Source organism: Muscardinus avellanarius, assembly GCF_963383645.1.
Source record: "Muscardinus avellanarius genome assembly, chromosome: 2".
Classification (NCBI taxonomy): Eukaryota; Metazoa; Chordata; class Mammalia; order Rodentia; family Gliridae; genus Muscardinus; species Muscardinus avellanarius.
Genome location: NC_137787.1, coordinates 83425842 through 83441318, shown reverse-complemented (window position 1 = coordinate 83441318; position 15477 = coordinate 83425842). Strand labels below are relative to the sequence as shown.

The following is a 15477-nucleotide window of genomic DNA, read 5'->3' as shown; positions in this document are numbered from 1 at the left end:
ATGTGGGAATGCCAGCAGGGAAAATAACTCATCTATTCTAAAATAGCTTCTGTTTATTATAATTTCCTTGCTTACACTCATTTATAAAAGTGAAAAAAAAATTTTTTTTGGTACTGCACATAGAACCCAGAGACACTCTACCTCCAACCTACACCCTTAGCCTGATTTTATTTCTTATTTGGGAATAGGCTATCACTAGGTTGCTGAGTATCTCGAGAAGTCATCAAAGCTAGATTTGAACCTGTACTCTTCCTGTCTCAGCCTCCCATGTACTAGGATTACAAGCATGTGCCACCATGCCTGGCTCAGATTTTTTAAACATAGCTTGACCACTAGATGCCATAAAAGGCAGTAAGAGTCACAGTTCATACTACACACTTACATCTTTACACTGATCTAGTTTCTTGATTGCTTCATATTCCTGTGTTATGGTCTGGGGGAAGAAGCCTTTGCCTCTGTCCTCTTCATAGTCTGCTCTGTAGTTTTTCTACAAAGAGGGAAACAATCAGATATAAAGATGCAACCACTGCATTTGTACCCTCAAAATGTGCTGTTTGAAAACCAAACATTCATCTCAGAACTTACATCACTGTTTTGGGCTGAGACTTTCATGCAGTGTGAATGATATGGATCTTCAAAGCTGCCCACATAGTGTCCTAAAATATTCTTTAAGTAGGAATCTTTGTATTTAGTCTGAAAGACAGAAGGTATTTCATGTATTAATTGATTAAATAAATTACTAAATGAAAGGTCTTTATCAACTGTAGGGGTGACAGTAGGATCACTCACATCACTACTAAAATTCTGCAGAATTGTATCCAGCTGGAACTTGGGGGTCTCACAGTAATTCATGCTCCTTGCCTTTGTCTTTTCGTAGTTTTCCTTGTACAATCTCTGCCAAAGGAAAACAAAATCAGTTAAAATAGATTCCTGTCACTCCCACGCTGATTATAACGCTCGTATTTTCCAACGCTAAACAAAAGGAAAAAGATATTGCCTGTCAATTGTCTTAGAAACTGACGCTCCAACATGGGGCGCCATGAGTCATGAGCCTTTTCTACTAGAAATTACTGTATAGCCTAAGTTTTTAATATTTTCAAGAATTAACCAATATTCCACCTCTGACCAAACCTTTCCTCGCAGAAACTCTAATGTATCTCTGAATTACTCTTTGTCTCTCTCAATACACTTACTTTCTTCACTCAGAGTGCCATGACATATACAGAGGTTTTGAGCAACAGTGAGTTTTTTTTTTAAAAGAAATATTATTTAAAAAAAAACAAACCTTGATAAAGCTAACATAAGTTGGGAGGTATACAATCTTTCTTCCTCCTTGTGCCAAGAGGGGGAAAATCTCTCATTATCAAAACAACTAGCCTTAAAAATAAGGCCTATATATACTATGAACTACAGTATGACATGAGACTATAATGCACTAATAAAAGTATAAAAATAAAGTAAAACAAAAAATTATTGTTTCAAAAGATGGGAATTGAAACTGAGTCATTACCACTTTTCTTCTCTGTTGGCATTCATCTGTAGCTTGAACAACAACATAAATCAATTATTGGTTTTATTTTTTTATTTTTTATTTTTATTTATTTATTTATTTTGTGGTACTGGGGGTGGAACCCAGGGGCTTTTCTACTTCCAAGTAATACTCCCAGACCTATTTTTTTTTATACTTTATTTAGAAACAGGGTCTCACTAAGTTGCTGAGAGCCTCAGTAGCTGAGGCTGGCTTCGAACCTGTGTGATCCTCCTGTCTGAGCCTCCCAAGCGCGGGGATTACAAGTGTGTGCCACCACGCCCGGCCAATTATTGGTTTTAAATACTGTGGAAGCAGGTCATTGCCACTTCTTCATGTTGTGTTTTCAAGGTTTAAGTGATTCTTATTCATTTTTGATATGTTTAGATTCCTGTTCCTATGAACAAAGTCAATTTGAACCTGAGAGTTAACATGTTTGATAATGGTATCCTCCATTTAGAAAGCAGAGTGCTTCACACTGATTTCCTTGAACTGTTTAGACAGGTCCATTTATAGCCTCTCGTTGCCACACCACTCACCCACTCCCCAACCACATGCACACACTTCCTATGGTGCTGACTTAATTCAAGGGTAGAGAAAGGATAACTAACCCACCTAGAGAGCTACATAAAATCCTCACATATTGAGAAAGTTAATACAATCTAACCATAAGGAAAATCCTCAAGTGATCACAAATTCAGTGTGTGTGTGTGTGTGTGTGTGTGTGTGTGTGTGTGTTCAAATTGGTTTGGGTCATTACTCTTTTAATGCCAGGCTTTGGCTTATTTATCTATTCTAGTTTACATCTACTGGCTTAGTCAGGGTCTTAACAATTCCACAAGTAGAAAATAGTCATCTTTTAAGTTCTGTAGTCTGCAAATGATTTCTAGGGTGAAGATCTGTCTTAGAGAGTCTCCTTTTGGTCCATCCATTTTTTGCAAATGACATAATTTTGTTCTTTTTTATTGTTGAGTACAATTCCATCGTGTATATATCCCATAATGTTGTAATCCATTTATCATAGGTTGCTTTCACAATTTGGCTATTGTAAATTTTGCTGATATAAATATGATATACACGTATTACTATATTTCATTCCCTTTGGAAAGATACCCAGGGATGATGTAGCTGGATTATATAGTGGATCCATTCCCAGTTTTCTGAGGACTCTCCACACTGATCTCCATAGCAACTGCACTAATTTGAAATCCCAGTAACAGTTGGATGGACCTGGACAATGTTGTTAATTGAGATTAGCCAGTCACAGAAATGGAAGGATCATGTGTTTTCTCTTATATGCAAAAGCTAGGAAGTAATCAGAATACCAGAGAGAGTTTAAATAATGGAGGAGGAACTCCAGTGTAGCGAGGAAGGTGGTCTAGGGAAAGGAGAGGGGAGGGAAGATCAGTGAAAGAATCACTTCCATTGATATTATGTACCTGTGGGAGAATACCAATCCAATCTCGTCCTGTATGGGGAAGGGGAAGTAGGGAGGGGGTAAACTCATCAAGTGCTGTGTGTATGTATGTCACTATCAGTGTGAACTACATTATGATGTGAGACTATAATGCACCAATACAAATAAGAAAATCTCCTTCTGCCTCAGTGAAAATGATGACATATCCCCAGTGTGTCCTGTGCCCACACAGAGGCCCAGATACCCGGAGCTCATAAGCAGGTGAGGATTTCTCTGACCACTGAGCTAAATCCACAGGCCTTCAGAGACTTGGGCGCATTCTACTTGAGGCACTCTGCTTCTCTACAGTTAGCTAGTTCCATTGAAGCTGCTTCTCCATAACCTTAAAGCATTTGTAAAGTTATATATGCACTTAGTCATCGTGCAAGAGAAAAGCTTCATTTTTCTTGCAGCCAAGGTTTAGAGAACACTTTTTGAGAAAAATATACTTACATCACTTAGGGCATCTCCTGCTGCCTTCAGCTGCTTGAGCAGTGGGTTCTCTGAAGCAGGAAGCACATTATAATCTGCTTTCCCCTTATTCTTTTCATAGTCTTCTTTGTATTTTACCTGTAGGATGAAACAAAGTGTTAAAGTAACTCCACAAGTTATTTTTGTCTTCATCCCCATCATGGCTATTATGACATAGTTCCACAAACCAATTTTCTTTTTAGAAAAATGACAGCTTGACATTTGAGTATAAACAAAATACTCATAGTAGCTCATAATAGCAGCAGAGAAACTGCATACATTTTCAATATACTTTGTCTTCTCATTCATTTATTCAAAAAGATCCATAGTGGGTTGATTATGTGCCTGGCTGTGGGGACAGATGCAAGAAAGAATAACAAGGGACCCCCTGCCCTCAAACAGAGAAAGCTACACTAATGACGACAGCATATCGTGTCCCAAATGCCTGCTATTGGAGAACCCTCGCTCAGCTCTTAACCTCCAGCTGCCTATCTGCCAACACATTTTAAAGAAGAAGAGCTAGAAGTGTCATCAACCTGTCCTCTCAAGCCTTGCCTGCGGCTATGTGTTGGACACGCACACATTTAATGTACAGCAGGAGAAGGAAGAAGCTGGAGTGGGATAAATGGCGGTGATCTCACATAGCTTTTTGCCCTTCTAACCTTGTATTTTTAATATCGTCCATGGCAGAAAGAGTAAGTTGGGTTTTTTTGTGGGTTTTTTTGGTGGTGGAAGGGGCAAGGTTAGGGTGTCCAAAAGTCTCCACCAAGAGTGTCCACAGAAGGTAGAACAAGAAATCGATACTAGTTTTTTTGTTTGTTTGTTTGTTTGTTTGTTTGTTTTTTCGGCTCTGGGGATGGAACCCAGGGGCATTTGACCTCCGAGCTATACCCCCTGCCCAATTTTTTATTCTTTATTTTGAAACACGGTCTCACTGAGTTGCGGAGGACCTCACTAAGTAGCTGAAGCTGTCCGTGAACCACGATCCTCTGGTCTCAGCCTCCCAAATTACAAGCATGCGCCACCACGCCCGGCTTCGATACTAGTTTTGACCATGCTCCTTAGTCTAAAGCCATTTATCACGGGAGGATAACCAGGGAAGTTCAAAGGATCCTAGATAATTTGCCAACATTTAAGAACCTGGGAACAACAAAGCCAATCAGTTTTGTCTTCAAAGGCAGGAAAGATACCGCTGAAATGCAGAGCATCATGGGGAGTACTCTACAGGCAGACAACCTTTCTAGCTCATGAAATTGTATACTTCTTGGGGAAATGAAAATGATGGGAAAGGAAATTCACAAATCCTACTACCCTTTCCTGCACATGGGATGCACAGCCTTCTCTGCTGTGCCGATGAACACTCGGTGCTCCTGACAAAGTCATCCCTCCTCTTAAGCACCAGATTCCTCCTCTCTCACCTACTCATAGACAACCCTCCACCATTCCTTCCCCTCCAACATCAACCATTTCCTCCTCTCTACTGGACTTTATCACCAGCACAGAAACATAACATTTCTGTCTCCTATCTGAAAAAAAAAAAAATCCTTCTTTACTTACTTTTCCATTCTCTCCCTCACGTCAAGGAAAATAATTAAGAGTTGAATATACTCATCTCTTCAAATTTTCTCTTAATTACTCATGAGCCCTCTCCATACAGACTCAACAAAATTTCTCTTCAAGTTGCCAGAGACTGAATGTTGGTAAATCCATTCTAGAAACACCCTGCACTCTCCGGCACTCCCTTCTCCCTTCACCTGCTCCCCGAGGTATCACTCTCTCCCAACTCTGCACCTGCCTCATTTTGTTGTAAATGTTGTTTTCATTCTCTGCTTCTACAAATGCCTGGGATCTGCTGTTCTCGACCTTGGTAGTTCCAAGAGCCCAACTCCCCCTTCTTTCATTATATATGAGAGTCAGCATTGTTAGCCATTCACTAAAAGGGTCAAGAACAATGGGACAATTCCCTCTTACCTTGCTAGCGGCCACGCCAGCCTGTTTATTCACTTTATACTCTGGTGTTTCCGTCTGCATGAAGTAGATCTGGTCTTTTATGTTCTCAAAATCTTCCTGGTATTTCCTCTGTAAGACATTAGACATAGCAGAGAACTTCTGTGGAAACAGACTGCAGGGCTTTATGTGAGAGGGCATGGGAGTATTTGGAGAGTTACAGAAGCCACAGTCTCCTTGGTTCTGGCAGGTCAGATTACAAGTAGAGAATGTGGCACCATCACAAAAATGATGAGCAACTCATCGGAGATTTAGAATAATTGGAATAGGTCAGAAGAATAATCAGAAAGACCTTTCCTGGCTAAGAAGAGCTCTTGAAAGCAAGGAGCAGAGACTTACTAGGAAAGAAAACAGTGATTAAATTTCTGTTTTCCAGTGAAACTATATGAAATAAATAAAATCTTATAAATGTACAGTATGGTTTCCCAGGCAAAAACAAATGTTTACAACAGCCCATGTACTCATACTGACTGAAATTTGAAATTAGGAAGAGGGTATCACCATGTTTTTCATGTGAAAATTAAGGCAAAAATAGTAGAATTTGGTCAAAATAACATGCGTCAAAAGGAAAGAGAGTTTGTGGGACTTCTGATTTAATGGGAACTCTGCATCAGGTCTTGTCCCTTAGAAGAGGGGCCTCCTGGTCCTGGCTCTTCTTGAGCTGGAGTAGGTGGCTAGAGTCCTAGAGGAAGGGGTCCCCGGCCAGGACATCTGGCCATCCCTCCCACTCACCGAGCTGAGGTTGTCAGCGTTCATTCTGGCAGTTGCAATTTCAAAGCAAGGCGTCTCACTCCATTTGCCTTTCACATTCTTCTCATAGTCTTCTTTGTATTTTTGCTAGGGGGAAAAATGAGAAACTAAGAGAAGCCAAACCCCAAAGTTGAAAGGTAAGAGTTATTTAAGTGATGATGATGATGATGAACTCTTTAAAATATCTTGGCTTGATAGTTTGTAGGTCTTCAATAAATATCTTCAAGAAATGAATCTTCCAGCACAGTGTCAACTTATCCACTAAGAAAGTTGGGCGAGGAGGAAAAGAGAATAAGGAAAGTACTATCTCCTCCCACCCCCTTGCTGAGTTTGGGGAATTTGTTCATTCAGAACTTACACACGTTCTCCAAAGTTTGAGGGAAAAGTGAGTCAGAAGTCATTCTCCATTTATATTTCAAAGTAACAATGACATCTAACAACCCAAGATTTTTGTGTCAAAGAAAGTCAGCCATTAACTTTTTTTTTCTCTTGCAGTATAGGGGATTGAGTTCAGGCCTCACACTTACTAGTCAAGTGCTTGTCTATTAAAATACATCCCCAGCCATTTATTTATTTATTTATTTATTTATTTATTTATTTATTTATTTATTTTTGAGGCAGAGTTTCACTAAATGGCCCAGGCTGGCCTTGACCATGTGATCCTTCTACCTCAGCCTCCCGAGGCACATCACTGCACTCTGCTTAGCCATTAATTTATAAGCTTCACCAAAACCCCTAGTTTTCCAGCAAGCAAAAATCAGAGTAAAATTATAAGCTAAGGAGAAAGGCCTCCTCATTTATGCTTAAAGAAATGTAATAAGAAATGTAATCATTCAAAAATTTAACTGTTGCCCCTTCTTTCCCTAAGCCCCACCCCACTTGAACCTCCTGGAAGGGAGATGTTATGTCCTCTTCATTTCCATATCCTTAGACCCTAACACAGAAAGCAGCATGCAGAAATTTTTTTTTCCAACCACACTATGAATGAAGATCATAATATACAATTGTGAACTACTCTGGCCCATGTGTTCTTGACAGAATTGATGTAGACAACCCGATGAGCCCCTGAGCCAGAGGTAGAGTTGAGTTAGAGCAAGTCTCCTCCATGGCTCACAGAACTGTGTTAAAGAAACACACAATGCTGAGGTTTCCTCTCCATTATCTGGAGTCCCTCTGGTATCCCTAATACTCCCTAGCTTGAGCATATTAGAGAAAACATATGTCCCTTCTCTTTCTGTGCTTGGCTGATCTCACTTAACATAATGTTCTCCAGGTCTTTATCTTCTTGTGAATTACATGATTTTGTCCTTCTTTGTTGCTGAGTAGAAGTTTATTGTGTTTATTTTCTATAATTTTGCAATCCATTCATTTGTGGATGGAGACCTCGGTTGGTTCCATATTTTGGCTATTGCTAATTGTGCTGCTATGGACATGAGTATGCATATGTTGCTGTAGTTCTCGATTTCGTCCCTTTGGAAAAGACACCCAGGAGTGGGATAGCTGGATCACATGGAGGATCCATTCCCATTTTTCTAAGGAATGTCCACACTGATCTCTATAGTGGCTGACCTCAGCAAAGCCAGAAAAGAAGGATAGGGGAAGAAGAAGACTGAGGTTAATTAACAGAAAAGCTACATTTGAATATGTGTATACATGTGAATATAACATTGTTAACCTGGACACTCAATATTTGGAGGGAGGGAAAAGAGGAAGCAGGTGGGGAGGCGGGAGGGCACCAAGTACTGTGTGAATATATGCCATTGTCAACATGATCCACATTATGATGTGAGACTATAGTGCACCAATAAAATTAAAAAAATAAACTCACAATGGATTTCCAGTTGCCTGCAAGCCTAAGCTTCCACCCCAGCCTTCAAGGAAAAAGAGAGGGGGCTGGGAACACAACTCAGTGGGAGACATTTGCCTAAAACATGTGGGGCCCTAAGTTCTATCTTTAGCACCAGGAAGAGTGACAAATTGAAAAGAGAGAGAAATAGAGAGATGGAGAGGGAAGAAAGGGAGAGAGAGAGAAGAAAAGAAAAAGCAAGCAAACAAGGATTTTCCTGGTATACTTTTAATGGAATAAATACTAGGGGTGAGTGATAAGCAGAGCAAATGAGCTTGGGCTAAAGAAAGCCTCTCTCTCTCTCTCTCTCTCTCTCTCTCTCTCTCTCTCTCTCTCTCTCTCTCTCTCTCTCTCTTTCTCTCTCTCTCTAGCTCTCCCTATTTTCTAGTTTCTTTCTTCTTAAAAGAAATGCTGGTTAATAGCAAGTGGCTTCATAGCTATATAATTTAGAGCCCTGTAGGCAGGTTCAGAAGCTTTGAGCCCAACACTTGACTCTGTCATTACCAAAGGATGACTTAGCCCCCGCCCCCAGCTTCAAATATTTCAGGCACAGAGCTGCCACACACACTAACAGAACACTGCTGGGAAGACTGAGTAAAGTCACACTCTGAAGAGTGTTTTGTAAAGTCTACAGGGCTAAACAAATATATAGAAGAGTAATTGCAATAATAACTATTATCATAACAGAAATCAAGAAATTGGAGAAAAGTAAATTATGTAAGAGAAAGAGAAATGGTCACTGTAAATCTTTATGGAGATTAAGATTAGCATTATACTGCCAACTAATTTACCTACCCTCCTCCTTTGAAGCTATAAAGAAGTGAAGTCAACAGAAATGATTTTGGGGTTTGTTAAGACGGCCTATAAAAGTGTAGTTAAACTTTTTTTTTTTCTTTTTGCGGTACTGGGGATGGAACCCAGGGGCATTGTATTTCCGAGCTACACCCCCAGACCTATTTTTTGTCTTTCTTTATTTTTGAAACAGGATCTCACTGAGTTGTAAAGGGCTTGCTAAGTAGCTGAGGCTGACCCTGAACCACGATCCTCTAGTCTTCGCCTCTCGAATGCTGGGATTACAGTGTTGCTAATCTTTTTGAAGAATAGGCCTCTTTAAGATCCGGAGAAAGCTATAAAATGCCCATAAACACTTAAAACTTCAGAAGTGATAATAATAATATTTAGTATTCTTATTATTGATAATAATAACTGTTATTATTATTATTACTGTTTGTATGGGAGATTGAACCCAGGGACGTTCTACTTTTCAGCTATACCCCCAGCACTATTTTGTTTTTTCATTTTGAAACAGGGTCTCATTAAGTTGGGTAGGGGTGGAGATGTATCATTTGCTATCCAATACTGAGTACTCCCAGATCTGGGACTATTTTCACTGCACAGGAGGGGCTGCAGCTTAACTGCTGAGAAAGTTGTGGCCTTGCTCTTCATTTGCAGGTAGGAGAGAGGAAGGGAGTGGTAGGCATCCACGTGGGACCCTCTCCACCAGCCATGGAGTCTCACTCTGCACTTGGACATTTTGTGGTGATACATGGAGTTAGGACCCCATATCAGAGATCCAACATTCATCTTTCTGCCCCACCTGGAGGGTTTTCCCCTCACATTTTTCTCTCTCTGGGTTGAATTTGAAATTGACCAATGAGAAATCCAGAAGAAAGAACTGATATAAATTACTCTGGGATTTGTTGTTGTTGTTGTTTGTTTAACAGAGGAAAGCACATTTGGGTCAATTACAAGCTCTGGGACACCTTCTGTGGGTAAGAAGAGACTACATGTCACTAGACAGAATATCATTGCTTCTCTAAACCATGGTCTGTCCTTTTGAGAAATCAGCTAAGAGTACTTCACTGGGCTGTGAATTAGGCCCTGTAATATCTAGTTTAAATGTATGGCTTCATTTTCTATATATGCATATTTTTATGTAGTTTTCAAATAGAAAGGAATACAAAGCCAGTTCACCACATCTCTCTTTTTCTGTGAGTAGCTGAACACTGGGACTCCTGATGGCCACATCTGTAGAAAAGATATTCTTTCAGAGGGCACGGGCAGGGCCCCAGCTATTGTTTTTTAATTGCCCGCTGTTGCCTCAAAGAACCTTCCTGACTAAATCAAATCTCTTCTTGTGAAATCAATGGGAGTTTTCTTAGTTCTATGTAATAGTTTCTATGGTTTCAGAAGATCAGAGCTTCCGCTGGGCGTGGTGGCGCACGCTTGTAATCCCAGTGCTTGGGAGGCTGAGACAGGAAGATCTGGGTTCGTGGCCAGCCTCAGCTACTTAGTGAGGCCCTCTGCAACTTATTGAGACCCTGTTTCAAAATAAAGAATAAAAAAAAAAAAAATCAGGCTGGGAGTATAGCTTGGAGGTAGAAAGTACCTGGGTTCAATCCCCAGTACTGACAGGGAGAGAGAGAGGGAGGGAGGGAGGGAGAGAGGGAGAGAGAGAGGGGTGGGGGAGAGAGAGGGAGAGATCAGAGCTTATGCCGTATAACAATGTGTTTGTATTGCTGGGGTTTTTTCTTTCTTTCTTAAACATCCTAGATTTTCCAGAGTTGGGTATCAGCTGAAAATTCCAACCTAATATTTTTTCCTTTTGTAAATCTGGTAGAATATAGAGAAGCAGATCAGAGGAACTAAAGAAACTTCCCATTGTTGAATTTAGACTTCCAGCTGACCACAGGGTACCTCATTTTCTCACCAGAATGCCTGCTGATATGACCTTTATTTGTCTCCCCATCTAGGTTGGAGCTACAGAATGCACCTGAGCCAGGATAGGGTGCTAGCATGCAGCCAATTAATTTAGCCAAAGACAATTACCAGACATTTACTCTGGTAAAATAAGTAAGTCTGGAAAACAGAATGTAACATGAAAATACCTATCGCAGATATTAACTATGACCATCCAAACTGGAAACTATAAGACAAAGGATGAATCGGGAAGGGATACTTTGACAAGAAAATGCCACAAGTATAAATGCATGAGCATAGCCGGGCGTGGTGGCGCACGCTTGTAATCCCCGCGCTTGGGAAGCTGAGACAGGAGGATTGCACAGGTTCGAAGCCAGCCTCAGCTACTTAGTGAGGCTCTCAGCAACTTAGTGAGACCCTGTTTCCAAATAAAATATAAAAATAGGTCTGGGAGTATAGCCCGGAGGTAGAAATCCTCTGGGTTCCACCCCCAGTACCACAAAATGAATAAATAAATAAATAAATGCATAAGCATGAGTCAATAAAAAGATGGGTTTTTTTTGGGGGGGGAGAAGATTTGATGATGCTGAAATGCAGGTCAAAGTACTTTGATAGCGGGAAGTCTTCAAGAGAAGGAAAGAGAGTGCGCTTATAAGTCCCCTTGGCAACCCTCTGCCTGTCTTGGTTGTTGGATGAACTCCTGCCAAGCGCAGCAGTTATCCCCAGTATGATTATTATTTTGGATGCACAATAGTCATAAGAACTTGAAATCTGGGTATGATTAGGATGAATATAGCACTATAGCCAAATCTAGTGACGTTCATCCATAGTCAGTCTCCTCTTAGCTCATGAGGGGATTAGCGTCCTCAAAAGGAGAGAGAGAACAGAGCTCATCCTCTCTGCACCATGTGAGGCTACAATAAGAAGACGGCTTTTCTGCAAGACAGAAGAAGGCTTCTCTAGGAATGTGTAATCTTGGACTTCAGCCTCCAGAACTATTAGAAATACATATCTATTGCTTAAATCGCCCTACGTATGGTATATTATTTTAGATGTCCCAAGTTGACTAATAAGCTTGCTTTGTACTAGTCATATTTCAAGTGTTCAGTAGTCACAGTTGGCCACCATATTGAAAAGCTCAGATCTAATCTAACTGACAAGCTTCAGTTGGTGCAGAGAATGATTATAGAAGAGTTTAAAAATGATTTTTTGGGGGGTACTAGGGATTGAACACAGGGACATTTTACCCCCAAGGTATACCCCTTGCCCTTTCTTTTTTGTTTTTTCTTTTGTGGTACTGGGGGTAGAACCCAGGGGCTTTTCTACCTCCAAGCTACACTCTCAGACCTGTTTTATACTTTATTTGGAAACAGGGTATCACTAAGTTGCTGACAGCCTCACTAAGTAGCTGAGGCTGGCTTCAAACCTGTGTGGTCTCCTGTCTGAGCCTCCCAAGCTCTGGGATTACAAGCCTGTGCCACCACGCCTGGCTTCTTTTTTTGTTTTGAAACGGCATCTTGCTAGGTTGCTAAGAGCCTTACTACATCGCTGCGGCTGGCTTTAAACCTTAAATCCTCCTCTCTTAGCCTCCCAGGTACTAATATTACAGGCATGCATACCTTCCTGGCTGAAAGTTATTTTTTTCTTTAATTTTATTTTTTGGTGGTACTGGGGTTTTTGGAAACCCTTCTACCTCCGGGCTACACTCCCAGACCTATTTTTATACTTTTTTAAATTTGGGAAACAGGGTCTCTTAAGCCAGCATGGCTGGCTTTGAACCTGCGTGATCCTCCTGTCTCTGCCTCCCAAGTGTGGGGATTACAAGCGTGCGCCACCACGCCTGGTTGAAAGTGATTTTTTAAAATCACTCACACTATATACTCAAACATGGTAAAATATTGTTTCTTTAGTAAAATATATTCTTTAATATCCTTAAAGAAAGACAATAAATTACTTTTTATTTTTTTTCTTGGGGACACTGGGGGTTGAACTTAGGGGTGTTCTACCTTAGAGCTATACTCCCAGTCCTATTTTATTTTTTAGTTTGAAATAGGGTGTCACTAAGTTGTTGATGGCCTCACCAAGTTGTTAAAACTGGTTGTAAATCTGAGATCCTCCTGTTTCGGTCTCCTAAATATAGCTTACAGTCTGAATCACCACACCTGGCTCAAATTCCTTTTTATTTCTCAATGATCATTTTAAAATGATTTTTTCCAAAAAGATAAAGTGTCCTTCTCCTCAAACTTATTTTCAATATCAACGCTTTCAGTAGTCATCTGTTCAAGCACAGTTTTACATGTATTTTCTGAGATGGGCACGATAGTGCATGCTTGTAATCCCAGTACTTGGAAGACTGAGACAGGAAGATTGCAGGTTTATGGCCACCCTCAGCAAACTCATGAGGCCCTCTGCAACTTAGTGAGACCCTGTTTTTAAAAAAAAAAAGTTAATTTCTGTTTGGCTGAAGGAAAAATATCAGCTTGGTGATATTCCTATTAGTGAAATTTTCCTATATCCTTAGTTCGAACAGCCCTCACTTAGACAAATAATCTGCAGAATCAGACATGAAAAAACTTCACTGAAAACGTTTCCTCATCTGTATCTTTCCTTCTCCTCCTGTACTAAAGAAACTCCCAGCCCTAACACACACACACACACACACACACACACACACACACACACACACACAGAGGCACACTATTTAATGATAGAAATCTTGAGGTCTCATGAAAATTCAAGAAGTCTAAACTGAGACTCAGCTCCCCAGAGGACAAAAAAAGGTATTCAAAGCAGCAGTATCCCGGAAGAAAGTGGCCAGATTTGGACCAATTTAGAACAGGACTTTAGCACAGACCTCTTCATCAGCTCAACATTTGTCACTGTGCATTCCTTGTCAGGCCTGCATTCCTCAGACAGAGATGTTTGCTAGGGTCTCAAAAGTTATAGAGCGCACCACCCACTGCTGCTGATGTGCACCCTGGGCTCGCTTGTACACCGGGACTGAAAGCACAAAACTGTACAGGGTCTGCACACTGAATTAAACCAGATCCTCCAGGGGCAGGGGCAGCTACTCACTTACTCTGTCAGTATCAGTCTCAGAAGTAAAAATGTCAAATGACATTTGTGCAGAAGCTGTTTTCAACAGGTGACTTTGACATTTAAGAATGACTGAGTCATCGCGCTGGCTAAACATTTATTAACATCATTTACGCTTCTGCTGGACGTGTTTCTTTTGTGGCAGAACTTTGTGTCACATGCAAAAACACTCTTGTGTGATTTGTCTTCAGGTTTCACTTTAGTTTCTTTCCCCAATGAATGGAATTATAAGTGGAGTTTTCAGAAAAGACAGTATTCCCGGTCTATTTACTTACCTTGCTCAGTTGATTGGTTACTTTCTTGGCAAATTCTATATCTGGAGGGTCGGACAGAGATGTGAACTGAGTTTGCCGTTCAACGTGACCTTTTTTGTAGGCAATCTACAAAAACGCAGAGACAGGGATGCTCATGAGCGATAGAAATTATATTATTTCTCACATTCCATTTGTTGAGATTTTTTTTTTCTGGGTCTGGGGATGGAACCCAGGGACACTGGACCTCCGTGCTACACCCTCTGCCCTATTTTTTATTCTTTATTTTTGAAACCGGGTCTCACTAAGTTGCGGAGGGCCTCACTAAGTAGCTGAGGCTGGCTCCGAACCTGTGCAATCCTCCTGTCTCCGCCTCCCAAGGGCTGGGATTACAAGTGTGTGCCACCATGTCCGGTTTGTTGGGGTTTTTAAAAAAGATGTGTTTCATCTTTGTTATTGTAACGTGTTACCACAATTTGTCCTTCTAGATATCACAATGTCCCTTTTCTCAGTATTGATAGCTTTTTTTCTCTTTGAGTCATTTTTCCTTCTCTAGAACTCTGAGCTCTAGATAATTTTCTTACACTATTTTTGGGTGTTCAAGCTACAACCTAGTTCTATTTTGTTTTTTGTTAACAGGGTCTCACCTGTTGCTGAGGGCCTTATTAAGTTGCTGAGGCTGTCCTCAAACTGTAATCTTCCTGTATCATCCTACCAATACTGGGATTACAGACATATGCCACAATGCCTGGCTGTCCCACTTGCTTTTGTGCTGTGACTGGTAATTATAATTTTTCTTTAGACCAACATCTTCAGTTCTCAACTTCTTATATTTTTTTTCACACTCATTAATTTTCTTCACCCCAGCTGTGGACCAACTCAATGACTACTTTCTCTGTTCTTATGTTTAGGATGCTGACTGCTACAGAAGAAAATCACACAAAGCTATGAATATGGCTATGATAACATAATTAGGACTAAAAGGGACCCTGGAAGAAGCTACAGGGGAGGGATCCTCTGAACCCAAGCGCTTCGTGTGAAAGCTACATGCCTACCCAGTCATATGTTCCATGTGGCTTGCCTGGGACTCTGCCCAATACTCTGGCTTTAGGGGATTTTATTGCCACTTTATCTTCAATGATGTTTGAGTATCCCACTATGTGTCTCTGGTCAGTCCTTGGTCTAAAACCCAACACAGTCCTTAAGTGCTCACTCAAGTCTACCTTACTCTCAGCTTCCTCTTTCATAGAATAAAGAAAGACTTCTATTTCTCCAACTCATCCTGCCTCCCCCAACCCCGCCCTGGCTCTAGGAGCAGCATCCCTCACAGGGCCTGGTCCCACAACCTATACCGTTCCCTCCAGCCACCCCT

At 40.8% G+C, this 15477-nt stretch overlaps 1 protein-coding gene across 2 annotated transcripts in view; it reads right to left on the bottom strand.

Moving 5' to 3' along the window:
- The window catches only part of NEB (nebulin), a gene marked incomplete at both ends in the record, with an annotated part of 222697 nt that overhangs the window by 193573 nt on the left and 13647 nt on the right, over nucleotides 1-15477 (bottom strand). For both annotated transcript variants that reach the window (XM_080719851.1, XM_080719850.1), the window contains 7 exons: nucleotides 383-487; nucleotides 586-693; nucleotides 790-894; nucleotides 3438-3554; nucleotides 5427-5534; nucleotides 6195-6299; nucleotides 14130-14234. In XM_080719851.1, coding sequence (XP_080575977.1) covers nucleotides 383-487; nucleotides 586-693; nucleotides 790-894; nucleotides 3438-3554; nucleotides 5427-5534; nucleotides 6195-6299; nucleotides 14130-14234 — 753 coding nt within the window. The remainder of the gene's footprint in view (nucleotides 1-382; nucleotides 488-585; nucleotides 694-789; nucleotides 895-3437; nucleotides 3555-5426; nucleotides 5535-6194; nucleotides 6300-14129; nucleotides 14235-15477) is intronic.